Below are 14,486 nucleotides of genomic sequence, written 5' to 3'. Positions count from 1 at the left end.
CAACGTTTATTTAGCTTGTTTTTAACTTGAAAAGAAGCTTGAATGCGACAAGCGACAATCAACGTTTATTTTAGCTTGTTTTTAACTTGAAGAGAAGCTTGAATTTATCAACTTTCTACTAAGCCTATTTCAAGCTTGATTCAAAACGCTTGACGTTTTTCGATTGTTTAGAAAATGGAGCCATCTGTAGGATTGGTGAGTAGTCTTAGATATTTGGCGCTTCATTTATTCCAAAAGGTAAACAAAGGTAAGCTCTGTGTATAAAATGTAATAGTAAGCCCTAATTTAGTTTTAGTTAAAAAAAAGGTGAGTTTTGTTTTAAACTGGCGCGCTGAGCGCTTTTAGGATAATTTTACTATTTTAATTTTGCTTTTAGGATAGTAAGTTACTTCATTACTTTCGAAATATGGATGGAATTTTATGCTTATACTTTTTTTTTTAAGTATGTGTTCATCCGTATAATGTATACAATTTTTAGCCATTGGATTCTTTAATGTCAGCAATGGCTCTTGACAATTAGCATCAGCATGGGCGCCCGAAGGGGAGGGCAGGGTAGGACCCGGACCCCCTTCTGGCTTACAAAAATGTATACGTAATATAGCAAATATAGCATCCATGGAGATGGGCTCCTCCCTAGAAAAAAATTTTCGGGCGCCCCTGAACATCAGTACAAAAATTAGAGGGTTAACTTCAGCAGACGGCTTTACCATATTAAAAATTTATAGGTGGAACACTTGATAACATGTTAAGGCATTACTTTAACAGACGGCTCCACCATATTTATATCGATTTTGTGGTCATTTTTCACTACATTTGAAATGATACTGTTACATATAGATAATTTTGGAACTTGGGGGCCAAAATCAGGTAAAATCACCGTGTTTACTGGAGAAATGTTTTGGTGTTACGTAACTGTAATTACGGTACTAACATAACTAACCAAACCTAACCTAAATAATCAAAAACACAGAAAATATAGGAAAAAAGTACGAATTCAGGTAAAATCACCATGTAAAAATTATTGCGGATATTTTATGTATTTTTTCACTTTCCTCGTTTATGTGCATATCCTCCGTCGCTAACATGCCTGCTCTCTACGGACGCAGCCCCTCGCTCCGCTTGGGACCCCCTGCTGAGCTCCTGCCCGTACTCGGTTAATGACATTCGTGCTTTTTTTGTGGCCACCTAGCACAAGTTGGTTCGTGATTTATGCAATAGCTCCTCATTTAGTGAATATTCTACAAAAAGAAACCGTAAAATGCAATGTGTGAACATTTGGTAGAACCGTCTGCTCGAGTAATGCCCAAGTATCTTAACCCAGCCTAAGCTAAACTAACCCAAACTAACTTAACCTACCTAAACCAAAAAAAAGTAGAGAATATATAGCAAGAAAGTACAAGATTTAAGCAAAATATTGCCCTCCCCTAGTTCCAAAAATATACCAATACATAACACTTTACGTAGCATAGCTGAGCGAGCGAAGGGGAATAGAAGCCCCGCATGGCTCGTTTTTTTCCTACTTTTTAAGTTACACACGTTTGGCATTGCAACCATTGCAGCAGACGGTCATTTTCCAAAGCTTCATATGTACTTACTGCCATCTCATTCCTTGCTTGCATTCATCTGCCTACCGCCTTGTCAATTAGATCCACCAAAACATACTTAATTTCCCATTTCGTAGGATTCTATATAACAGATACGATTTATTAAGTCTAAACACATTAAAATAAGTTATTTAATTAGGTAGAGCCATCTGCTAAAGTTAACCCCATATTAATAGTGAAGGTAGTTAAATGATAATGTAAGTGTTTTAAACTCAATAAATTCTATGTGCAAATTAGTATACATGGGAAAGTAAGTATATTATGGTGGAGCTATTTGCCAGGGCGGAAGGCAGTTGAATACAAGCAAGGAACGAAATGCCAGTATTTGTATGTTAAGTTTTGGAAAATGACCGTCTACAATGGCTGCAATGCCAATCGTGTGTAACTTAAAAGATAAGGAAAAAATGAGTCCTACGGGGCTTCTAATCCCCTCCGCTCGCTCAGCTGTGGTTCGTAAAGCGTTTGTAAAGTAGTGAAATCTAGTGAAAATCTAGTGAAAAAATCAACAAAATCGATATAAATTTGGAGAGCCGTCTGCTAAAGTAATGAAAATTACGTTTTATCTCTACAATCGAGGAGAAAACTGCTTTGAATTAATACATTGCCTAAGCTTGCTTGTTTTAGCTTTCACCGATACACTACAAATTTTAACTGATGTGGCTTCCCCAATAATCGGTACGGATTATATTTAAATACAGCAAGCCTGGACATTTCACTAATTTTAGAATGCATCATGCCTATTTTCGTTCCTTATGTTCTTCCATATTTATTCGGAGGTTGGTGGCAAAATTGAAATAGTTCAAATGAAGAATATAAATACTTATGTCCGACTTTATTTGGTAACAATTACTTATTCTAAGGTATACTTCATCAATCTTAGATTAAATGATAGCACTCATTTCATCGCTTTACAATAAGTGCAAGGAAAGGTTCGATCAGGTATGGACTTTTGGGTTTAGGGTAAAAGAACGATGAATTTCGAAAAATTACTTACTAGATATTAACAATAACTCAAAATGGATTATTACGCGAAAATAAGTTGGCATATTAGTTTGAAGTTTGTAAGGTAAGAAGTCGAGGGTGTAAGTTTGAGGAAAACTAGGTTTTTCGTTGCTTACATTTTAATCTTTTTATCCTCTAAAAACAGTAACTTCTGTCTCTTGATTGAGTTTAGTGGTTTTGTTTACTTTTTTTTCTACCAGCTGAAGTCTTAATCTAAAATCTCAGAAAAATATTTGCAATCTGAACGGATGTAATAAAGAAATAATGCTATTTTTCAGGATTGGAAAACCGTGTTCTTTTTTTTTTTTAAAAAAAAAAACATTTGTTCACTTAAGCCGGAATTTTTGCTTTAAACCAGGTTTCTTTTATTTAAATAGGTTTACCTTAGATTAAAATAGAGTAACCGTTGCGCCCCCTTTTTTTAAGAGTAAAGGTAATTTGAGGCTGATGATTCGATTGAACAAGGTCGCAACCTCGAGAAATGACCTCAACCCGCTCAAACTAGAGGTCATAGGTCAACTAGTTCTGCAAACGATTTACCAGTACATCATAAATTATTCAGCAGTCTACTCCTTCAGCATTGGTTAAGCTTGAACTTTCCTTGTCGGAGGCATGATCGTTCACAAGTTGAGTGGGGGTGGGATTCGTGAAAAATACTTTTTTAACTTGTCTCTTTAATTGTGATTTTATTTTATCAAGTTTGGAGTTCCCGCCGAACTGCCTCTAGTGTCTGTCACACTAGCGGACGGTCAACAAAACTTTTCCACAGAAGCTGATCAAGTGTCTAAATTTATAACATTGGAAAGTAGATCGACGAAACAGAGATTTCTGTTAGGTTTGACTGGTTTGTTAATAATAATAATAATAAAAAAGGTTTTATTTAGAAAGATAGTATGAATGGTCCAGAACTATTAGTCACTTCTGGTATTGATTAGCAAATTAAATTAAGCCTATATTTCTGACTTTGACAAAATTAGATCTTCTGTACTATGTAGTCTTTTAAAATTGTCCATTGATTTAATGTGTATAACTGTAGAGTGATTCCACTTTGCAGTTCTTTCCCTTTTGGTTCTTAAGTGGCTCCTAAAATATTTACAAGTATACAAGATCACTGCAACGTATTTCTATCAGTTGACCTCCGTGGATGATGAGTCTGTGGATTTATCACCTTTGTTATCAAGGGATTCTGGTTTCGAGTTCAAATGAAGAACAATATCTCTCGAGTGCAAACTGAGTAGTGGTTCGGATCTCACTTTAAGCTGTAGGTCCCGTTCTTCATAACCCCGCTGATATGTCCTTAACCATAGAAAGACGAAGGTTGGTCAAATTTATCCGCACTTTCTTTTTCTCTTTGCCTGAACAAATGAATTTTACAACGTTTAAATTTTTTTTGTATTTTCTTCTGTAATCTAAACTTAAATTTAGTTTTATTAGAAAGCACATTATTGTGGTAGTTTTTTTTTTTTTTTTAATAGCGCAGGTGACTGAATACATCTTTTTCTAGCAACTTAGAAGTGTTAAGAGAAGTACAGTTTTACTTTAAAAGGATCATTGTAAACTTATCTATTCTTTGAATGGATGACTAAATTAACATAATCTACTTTTATACATTGAGCAAACTTAATACTCTCTGGTTTAGTATAGTAACTTGTCTACACAGGCTAATGTATTTAAAGCTACTTCATGTCTGCTAACCAAATGCGGTAGTAGTCTGTACTGGGACTTATATTTGTAATATTTCCTATTAAAATAAAATTTTACAAGTCTTAAAATAATTTTACAACTCACATTTATTAGTAGCAGCCATTAAATAACTTTAAAATACATTAGTAGGGTTAAAATTGGAATTTACAACCGCGAGCAAAATTGCCCCCCTTAGTCTTTCACGTGACCAATTATAGTTTAGTCTTCCTAGGGTTAATGTTAAGATACACGGATGACTAATGATAGTGAATGATTATGAAGGAATTAGTGGCATGAGAACGGGAAAACCCTCACGAATATGATATTGTCCATCATAAACTCATGAGATTGAACCAAAGATCCGTCGCACCAAAAGGCTACGTTCTACCTCTGAGCAATCAACCCTTTCCTTCCGCAGTGCTGATGAATGACGTCATACTCTAATGACCTGGTCATAATGCTCCAACGTAGTGGTCTTCTACACACGTCTTCCTAATTGTTCCCCACTTCCCCCCCCCCAAGATTTCTGATTAAATGAACAGCGAAATCATATTAAAATAAAATCTTTGAGTTTTGTCCCACGGTTATGCGGGGCAGCCTAAAGGAGACGGTGATGATGAGAATGAATTAAATGATGGAGTGAAGAAAGTGGAGGGGAACGATAGAACCCTGAGGAAACCCACGCACACGGTGTTTGTCCACCACAAACGTACACTCATGTCCAAAATTATTGTCGCATGTCTATAAATATGTTGTTTTACGAATAAAATTTGATAACGAATTCGCCCTGTATTTCTTATAATGTTGGTATGTGCATAATCGGCAAAGACATGTATGTGGCAAATTTCATGTCAAAAGAGCAGTAAACAAGAATAATAAAACGAAAATAAAACTTTCTTGTCCATTTGTTTTACTCATTCTAATTTACGTGCTTATGATTCTTTCCCTATAAAATTTTCTACAAATATACATTTCTCGATTATACACATAGTATCGGTATTAAAAGTATCCTGTTAAAATCATTATCAAATTATATTCTTACAAGAAGACAGTTATAGATATGCGACAATCATTTTGGGCATGAATGTACATTTTATTGTTTCAATGATTTGTGAAATAGTATATTTTCTAGTTATATTAACACCTTCAAAACAATATTTCCTAAAATTTATTGCAGATATCAGAATGGTATTTGGCCAAATGCAATCTACTTTAGCTGACCTTAGTGAAAGAGTATCTTCCGTCGAGAAGAAAGTCGACACACTTCTAAGTAATGATGTGAGTGTGAAAGCAGAGTCCATAAACGAAGAATCCGAACTTCTTGGCCTTCTGCCTCTGCGAACGTTGGATGATTTTCAAACATTTGAGAGAAAGCTTGAAGATCCTAACTTCGGAAAGAAATATGTAAGTGTCCTATCAAAACTACAAGTTATGAAGCAGGTTTCAAATCTTTGTTATATCTTTTAATTTATGTCTTTTTGGAACATCTCTTTTTTGACTAAATGTTAGCATCAACTCCATTTTGGCCAATTTAGCCATTATCATGTGCATTAGCTATGGACTATAATTTTGACAGTAGCGGATCGTAGTCTGTACAAGCACCGGTTGTAATGTTGCAATATCAAAGGTATGTAGGTACGCGCAAGTGTTCCCCTCCCCCCAAAAAATATTCAGGAAATATGAACAGGAAAGTCTTTTAAGCTTTATTTATATATTATTGATTAAATTGTTTCTCTAATATTGATTTAATATATAAGCTATTTAATTTAATATATAATATATAAGATTTTTTTAAAGTATTTAATATATAAGCTTTCTTTCAAACAACCACTATCAATGTACGTTTATACACTATTTATATACAAAACCTCTACACTCATGTTATTGAACACGAGATAAATCGAATATATAGTATGTGCTGTAAGCCATGAATGATGGCGTTAATCCGAAAAGAAGAGAAAAAAAGCAAGAAAATTGCATGCACGCAGTTAAACAAAATTATTTAATTATATAATCTATGCATTATTTTAGAATGGAAGGTCTTTCTTCGATCTTTTGGGCTTCAAATTTTCTATGACTTTATTGAAATCTGAAATGCTGCTCGCCAAGTTTCTCTGAATAGAAAGCATCGCTGCCGCAAATATTTTTTGCTTTATTTTCTCTAGGATCTAGAAACACCTCTCTCCTCCGACAATATGCATTTTGTTAGCATTTATTTGTATAAATATACGGTACAAAAAGTCCATTTTCAGAAACCACGTATTTTTGTCTGTAAAGAAGCATGAAATCTAAGATGTTTTCCTTCGAAAATGAAAAAAAAAATAGTTTAACATTCCAGCAAATTAGGCTAAAGAAGACAGATGAGTATTGGAAGTGAATGATTTGATATTAATTTATGCTCTCCGCCGGAAATCGAACACAGAATCATGTGCACGAAAGACACAGAGCTAGGAATTAGACCAGTAGCAAGACATTTTCTTCTTCGAGACTCGATCGATCCCTCCCCCCCCAGAATAGGTTTTTTTTTTTAAATAAATATTATCCCAAGAATTTTCAGTTTTGTATTATAAATGTTAAATAAAATCTATTGACTTCGAACGACCGCCTCCCAAACTTTCAGCTTGGATTCGTCCCTGCTACCACCAGACTTATATTTGTTCTTTGCGAGTTTGTTTTGTGAATAACTTCTTTTTTCCAAGCGTCTGTATCTCCCTCACCCTATGAATTGAGTCAAGCGCTGCTAAGCGGAGGAATTTGTAACTATTACAGAAGATGACCAGTTGCGGAAGAAAGGCAACCGCAAGAAAGCTATACGGGAAGATAGGAGCGATGCAAGAATAAATCCACTTCCTCATGTTAACAGATAGGAGCTTGCTGCCATATGCTCGATATTACTGCTTCCAGTGGCAACGTTCGCTGCCACCGGAAATGTAAATCTCTCTCTTTCTTTCCGTTTTTTAATTTACTTTTTTCAGAAATGCATCAATACTGTTTTTGCACTCAAGAGCAGATGTTTATTTTTTACTGATATACTACATTAATACTTAAAAATAGTTTTAGTATTAAAAAAATATCCAGTTGCACAACCATGCAACATATAGTACCAGCCGCCGCTGAATTTTGGTCAACTTGCCATTCATACTTGCTAATATAGTCATTTAGGCGGCAATTAAATCTTTTGCAGTCAATTTTTTAGAACATATGAAAAACCTAAAAAAAAAAAGTAGTTTATCTTGGTATTTTTCTAATTCTTCTGTTTACAACAGCACTTACATTGTCACAGTAGATTAGGTATCTTTTATCAGTCTCACCTATCCGTCACGGTAAATTGGGATTCCTGAATCTGGTTTCTCCATAGTCAGTTGTTTGATTAGTTTCTAGTGTATTTTTAGTTTGGGTTGGGTTTTTCTTGTTAAGATGCGTGCATGTGTATGTATATATTTTTGTGATAGATCAATAGTGTTATCAAGACATACCCAGCATTTGAAGTTGAAAATAATTAAAGAGATTTTATTACTTCTAGTCAATGAAGGAACAAATTATATTGTGGAACTGTTTGATTTGAGGATATCAAAAGGTAAATAATATTAGAACATCTTTGTAAACTAGTAGACAAAAAGTACCAAATTTTTACTTTCTTTGTTCCTAAATTCTGTTACCTATAATTTAAGGTAAGTTGAACCATTTTTAGCTAGTTTCTGTGCGTAATTTAGCTATTTTCTGATACTAATTGTTGGCAGCACTGATTAACCCACTGTTTCTTGTTACTTTTGGAAGTGTATGTAATTTCCATATATATACACGCACACACACACACACACACATATATATATATATAGTATTTTTCTAATTCAAACGGACAAATGCGATTCTTTCCTTCCAAGTGTTTCTTATGAGTGATCGTCAAAATTTAATCGAATAAGGCTGTAAAACGTAAAATGTAGAATATAAGGGATTCCGCTGAACCGAAATAGTGTTTGCGTAATGTTTGTGTATAGTAGTGTTTAAAATTACTTTATTAATTTTCAGTATGGGAAGATGAATTATATTGTATTTGACAGTCAAGACACTTTGAATAAGAAGTGTCACACTGCAAATCTAACATCTGAATAGGTGAGCTCGATTAGGGAATATTAATTCACTATAAAAATTCTACCGTAATGCTATAGAGATCATATTTGGAGCGCTTCCAAGCCATGGATCACCAGATCTGAGAAACGAGTGCCAGACTCTGTTGCCTTGTGTGGCACTTACTTCAAAGAATAATAATGTATTTTAATGAGAGCGTATTTATAAGGTAAACAATATGAATGTTTTCTTTTAACTGTGCAGTCAATTACATGTTTTTCAGTACGTATTTATGATCGTTATTTTGCAGAGATCGAAGAAATTCAAAACCTGTAGTGGAAGGTGACACCGTTGAAGTTGAGGAACCCAATTAAGGAAATAAGTTAGAAATAATACAAAAGATGTAAATAAGTTCAATAAATAACATTGTAATACAAGCTGATTGTTTTCATGAAACCTTATATCAGTTATTGTGTAGAATGTAGGGATAATTTATTTCAATTATGTAGCAGCAGGATGCGAAATAATAACAGTTATGATCGGGGAGAGAGAGGAGTGGATAAGTAAGTAAAAAAAATAATGCACTGGAAAGTTTTGAAATGAAGATTTCATATATTGAACATCCAAAATTATTGAACTATGTAAGGTTAGGGATAATGCTTAACCACTAGGTTGTCCACTAACTGCACAGATTTACTGTAAATAGTTTGTATACTTCTGACAGTGTCAGTGTCACCATATCTCGCCAGTAAATTATTGAGGATGAATTTTCTTCCAAAATTTTGAAGTGTGGGAATGGCCATCCTCAGTATTTCGCACCCTGTGTAGCAGTGGTTCTAGGATTTAATTTATATTTCTTTCCTGAAATCTGATAATTTAAAAGTTTGCTTAGCCCTTGACGTTTGTCTAGTGGTGTACGTCTTTGCTGCGCCTAGGGTCGTGGTCGATTCCCAATGGAAGACCTTACAAACACTGAACGCATTACTGCGGATTCTACAGGTCAGTGTCTCATATAAAGCTTCGTGCTGAAACGGGACGCTCAACTTCAACATCAAACTGTGGTTAATGGTAAACTAATTGGATGCTGATCTGCCAGGTCGCATAGTATATTCACCAAGGAACTCAGGAAAAGTGTTGCTTTCTATATTAAGATAAGATACTAATCTCAATAGACTGGAGTATGGGGTATATATTCAACACCAATGTTGTGTGAGACATGGATTTATAATTTAACAAATAAACCTCGTGCTGCAAAGACGCATAATGGACGAAGGAAAGAAGCATAATACAGATTGTGAAAGTATAATATTTTTCTTTCATTTTGACCGAACACAACTATTCTTTTTCAGAACATTGCTTATGTAGGTTTAACAGTTCTTTCGTCCTCACCTTTACGTTTATTTTTGCAGAATTGTTGTCTATATGAGCTTGATTTCATTTTGTATAAGGTTTGAAGTGAGGTCCAGTAGTGTCAATCTTGATACAGATTTATTTCTGCACGTGAGAAAATGATTCATCTGCTTGGCGTCATGTATAATGTTTGATGTGAAGGTTAGTATAATGTTCAATGTGTAAGTTACATAAATGATGGTGTGTGTTCTTTTGCCATCTGAGGGTGTTTGGATATTGCCACCACTTTATTGGCGTTCTTTTTAAAATATTGCAGAAACCATAGCCTACTACTATGTTTACTATTAATAGTAAGTATGGTATGGTGTCCCCTATATATATTTAAAAGAATGTCAATAAAGTGATGGCAATATCCAAACACCCTCAGATGACAAAAGAATACACACCATCATTTATGTAACTTACACATTGAACATTATACTAACCTACACATCAAACATTATACATGTCGCCAAGCGGATGAATCATTTTCTCACGTGCAGAAATAAATTTGTATCAAGCTTTACTGAGAAGCTTGCAATAAACGAGACATATTAAGCATGTGCTAAACTTGAAGTGAACAGCTTGAAATAAGCTTGAGGTGACAAGCCTGTATCAAGCATTATGTGCCAAGTTTGAAATAGACTTGAGGTAACAAGCCTGGAGCAAGCATTATGTACCAAGTTTGAAATAAACTTGAGGTAACAAGCCTGTAGCAAGCATTATGTCCCAAGTTTGAAATAGACTTGAGGTAACCAGCCTATAGCATGCTTTATGTAACAAGTTTGCAATAAGCTTGAACTGACAAGCTTGAAACAATCTTGCAGTACAAGCCTACAATATGCTTGTCGCCTGTCAACTTCGTCGCTTGAATCAGCCTTGATATACGCTTACAGACTTGTCGTAACAAGCTTGGGGCAAGTTTATATCCTTGTCACGACAAGCTTATATCATGCTTGTGGCAAGCTGTTTCTGCTATCTGGGTTTTGATTTAGGTCAGTTTGTCGTGGGACCCATTTGACCCGGGCTCTATTTATGAGGTGCGTTTTGATTCGGCCCATTTTGACCCGGGCCCTTTTGATGAATTGCGTTTCGATTCGGGACTTTTGACTCGCATCCTTTTGTTGCGGAGACCTTAAGACCCGGGATCTTCTGAGGCGGGGCCGTTTGACTCAAGTGCCGCGGTGGCTCAGTGGCACAGTTTTCACCTCTGTTGCTTGGGGTACCGGGTTCGTTCCCAGCCCACGCCAATTGAACTTGGTGTTAGACAAACACCGTGTGCGTGGGTTTTCTCGGGATTCTCCCGTTTCCTCCCACTTCCTTCATTCCACCATTTCATTCATTACTCATCATCACCGTCTCACTTAGCCTAACCGGAATAAACGTGGGACATAAAACTCAAAGATTTTTCTATATCGGTCTTTGCCTCCCCCCCCCCCCGTTGGAAAAAAATATGCGGGCGTTAGTGATTATGATGTTGCTTAGTTACTGTATTATATTGTTCTATACACGGACTAAATATTTCTGTTTTTTATATAATAATGAGAACCTTATTTACGGTCCTTGCTTTACAACAGCGAAACATATTCACGTTCAGCGTAATCAGTTTCCATTTCCAAATAATTACAGTGAGGTGAATGATATAATTCATTCACAGATTTAGGACTTACGAAACATGTCGTAGTAAATTCCTGAAGAGTGAAAAGCGCTAGTAGCAGTAATTAGCTCAGTCGGTCCCTATAGTTCCGATTACATAAATCTTACAGATGTTGTGTCTCTTTCTTTCTTTTCTCTCTACATCTGGAGATTAATGTTTGGACAAATAAGCTAAAGTGGCAATTTTAAAAAGTAAGATGATGTACGCTATCAGTGACAGATGTTGTGGTGTTTAACTTAACATATAAGGCAATAAATTGAAAAACAAAGATGACAGTGCACTGATGCTTGAAATCTGTGTCTTTACTCTCTATACCTACGATATTTCCCTAGTCAAAATAAAAACTGTTCAAAATTAATCACAAATTCTTATGCAACCATCCCTTCCTTAGAGTACTGCGCGCTCACATATCCGTCACGGCGATGTAAAGGCACTTTTGGCGACGAGGATACATTACATACCCATTCAATAAATAGGAATTCACCCAAGGTAATATTCTCTTTTCTATTTGTGTGTGTGTGAATACTTATGGATCGTCAGCTTGCCAGTCGTATATATGCAAGTATGTGCACAAAAGTAAGTATGATTAAACCTATGTTTCCGAACCACTGAGGCTACTCATGTCAAGTCGCTTGTTTTATCTTACTACTTTCAATTTGCGCTTGGACAGGACACGAGTTCTGACCTGAATTGTTATCAACTGTTTCTTTAGGGAATACTCTGGACGCCAGTACCCAATGGTGACGGTAGGTAGCAAACTCAATTAAAATCAAGGGACATAGTTGTTCACTAGAAGATCACGTGTTCTGGATCAGTACCCTCAGGGTTATGTCAACGGGGCAAATGGGGACCCGGCCCTCTAAACGATTTCCTGACTTACGAAATGTAATTTGATTATTTATGGAATGAAGTATTTATTTAAACATGCTTACTTAAACGACTGACAAATGCTTATAATAGAATAAACAGAACTGCCATTTTTACAAAGAATAATGAGGTATAACGAATATAAAACTGTAAATTTGAATATTGTAAAAAATGTCCGTCTTTTCTCTTTTAGAAGCAGAATTGTTGAAAACGTTGCAACAAATATTCACTAATTTTTTTTGATAATCTGTTTCTATATTGAATTTGAAGTATTAGCTTAAGCATTAGCAAGTATTATTATTCAAGTATTCACTTAAGCCTCCAACTTAAATGAATACTCACTGACAACCATTTTCTGAATAGAGAATCGAAAATTTTAATGCTAGAAATTTTCCACTTCAGGAGCAGAGTTTTTGAAAATGCTGAAACACGTTTCCGATTAATTTCAATTACGACCTTATACACCTGACTTATTACCTCCAACAAATACTCTCAAAGTATTTTTTTTGTATAAATAATCGGAAATTTGTATACTATAGAAATTGTTCCCTTTCCCTATTAGAAACTGAATTGTGGAAATATGCAATATCTTAATTTTGATTAAGAGATTAAATACCGAATTTTACTCTTCTATCTTCAGTAAATTCTCACATTTGCCAACTTCATAATAAATGGTCGAAATTTGTAAGTGATAAGCGTTAGAGTTTGTGTTAAACTTGAAACCCTCGCGACCGATACACTTGATATGATACATAAAACCTCCAGGAGGGATATTTTGTCGAAAACATACATAAGTGTTTTATTGGCAGAGCGAATTGGCACTCTACCGCTTCTCATATTATTGATGTCCTTCGTGTTATGTACACCAAGTTTCCAAGAACTGTGATGGTTTTAGCAGTGGTGAATAGTAAGCGACACTTAATGCCACCGCAAATTATATCCATAGGTTCTTCTGGTGAATATTATTGGTTATATTCAGGTTCTGGGCACAGTTGTCAAGCCCTGGATGTATCAGTATAGTGTATGCAGTGGAAGGCCATATTTGTTGAAATTGGACCCTGCATCTGCGCATATAACTGTTGATTCAGAATTAGATGCCAGCCAATTTGTTCGATCACATCCATAAATGTGTCTCCATCTTAGTTATCATATTTAAATTATCTACTACTACGTGTGGGGGACACGGTGAGCGCTTACCTCTGGTGCATGGTGTCCTTGTCTCGATTCCCGGCCAAGTAAGTTTGTGGTGGACAACATCGTGTCCATGAGTTTTCTCGGGGAACTCCCATTTTCTCAAACATTCTCCCTCCATCACTCCTTCCATCATCATTCAGTTAGCTTAATCATGTCTTCCTTAGCCTAACAGGCATAGAAAAGTAATTGTGGGAGTTAAACTAAAATATTTAATTTCAATTTACTTTAATATTACGTGTGAGGTGTTGTTAAGTGGAACATTAAATTCTACTACAATGTGACGGATTTTCTGGAAGCCGCCCATATTCGAATTTTGTATCATTACTTATTTCATAGGCCTATAGTTGTTATTTTTAGTGTCACTAATATACTCGCAAATACTTACCCTGTACAAAAAATATTATTTGAGGTGATTATTTACTATGTGAAGGATATGAAACATATTAAGATTGTGTGAATCGGAGACACGTTAATACCAATAATCAATAATTCGAAAGACTACTACAGAGGGCGTGGTGGTATGAGTAGAGCACTCGCCTTTGCTGTGATAGTCGCTGGTTCGATATCCGTCACACGATTTCCTGTCTTCTCCCATATTTTCATTCCACTAATTATTTTATAATAATTCAGTATAATTAACTATCTGACCTCTTTAGCTTAAAGGGCGTCAGCGCGAGACGCAAAGCTAGAAGTTTCATTTCATTAAATTTCGAGATAATAATAATAATAATAATAATAATAATAATAATAATAATAATAATAATAATAATAATAATAATTATTATTATTATTATTATTATTATTATTATTATTATTATTATTATATTTGAATAACGGAACGACACTTCCGTTACATGTGCACAGAAACAGTAAAGCGACAATGTTCCCTCAAATATGTCGATTGATTTACGATTAACGGCTTTCCAATAGTAAGGTTTTATGAGACCTGGACCTGTAATTTAACGTGGGCTCGGATCACCTATACACTGTTACTTGAAACTGTGCCCGAATTTCCCACACAC

At 35.2% G+C, this 14,486-nt stretch overlaps 1 protein-coding gene across 1 annotated transcript; it reads left to right on the top strand.

Moving 5' to 3' along the window:
• The first annotated feature begins 235 nt into the window (after positions 1-235).
• On the top strand, positions 236-13,396 carry LOC145687259 (uncharacterized). The gene is made up of 3 exons (XM_081760735.1): positions 236-247; positions 5,467-5,693; positions 13,250-13,396. The coding sequence occupies exons 2-3, from the start codon at positions 5,475-5,477 to the stop codon at positions 13,394-13,396; spliced, it is 366 nt and encodes a 121-aa protein (XP_081616861.1). The 5' UTR covers positions 236-247; positions 5,467-5,474.
• The last annotated feature ends 1,090 nt before the right edge of the window (positions 13,397-14,486 follow it).

The sequence above is a fragment of the Thermobia domestica genome, chromosome 6, assembly GCF_964235325.1.
Source record: "Thermobia domestica chromosome 6, izTheDome1.hap1.1, whole genome shotgun sequence".
Lineage (NCBI taxonomy): Eukaryota > Metazoa > Arthropoda > Insecta > Zygentoma > Lepismatidae > Thermobia > Thermobia domestica.
Note: the sequence above shows the minus strand (reverse complement) of the source record. Positions and strands in the feature narration are given on the sequence as shown.

Excerpts from the sequence above, each read along its gene's own strand:
- LOC145687259 (XM_081760735.1), top strand. The coding sequence starts at position 5,475 with ATGGTATTTGGCCAAATGCAATCTACTTTAGCTGACCTTAGTGAAAGA. Across the intron at positions 5,694-13,249 it reads CTAACTTCGGAAAGAAATAT|GTTCTGGGCACAGTTGTCAA; the intron begins GTAAGTGTCCTA and ends GGTTATATTCAG.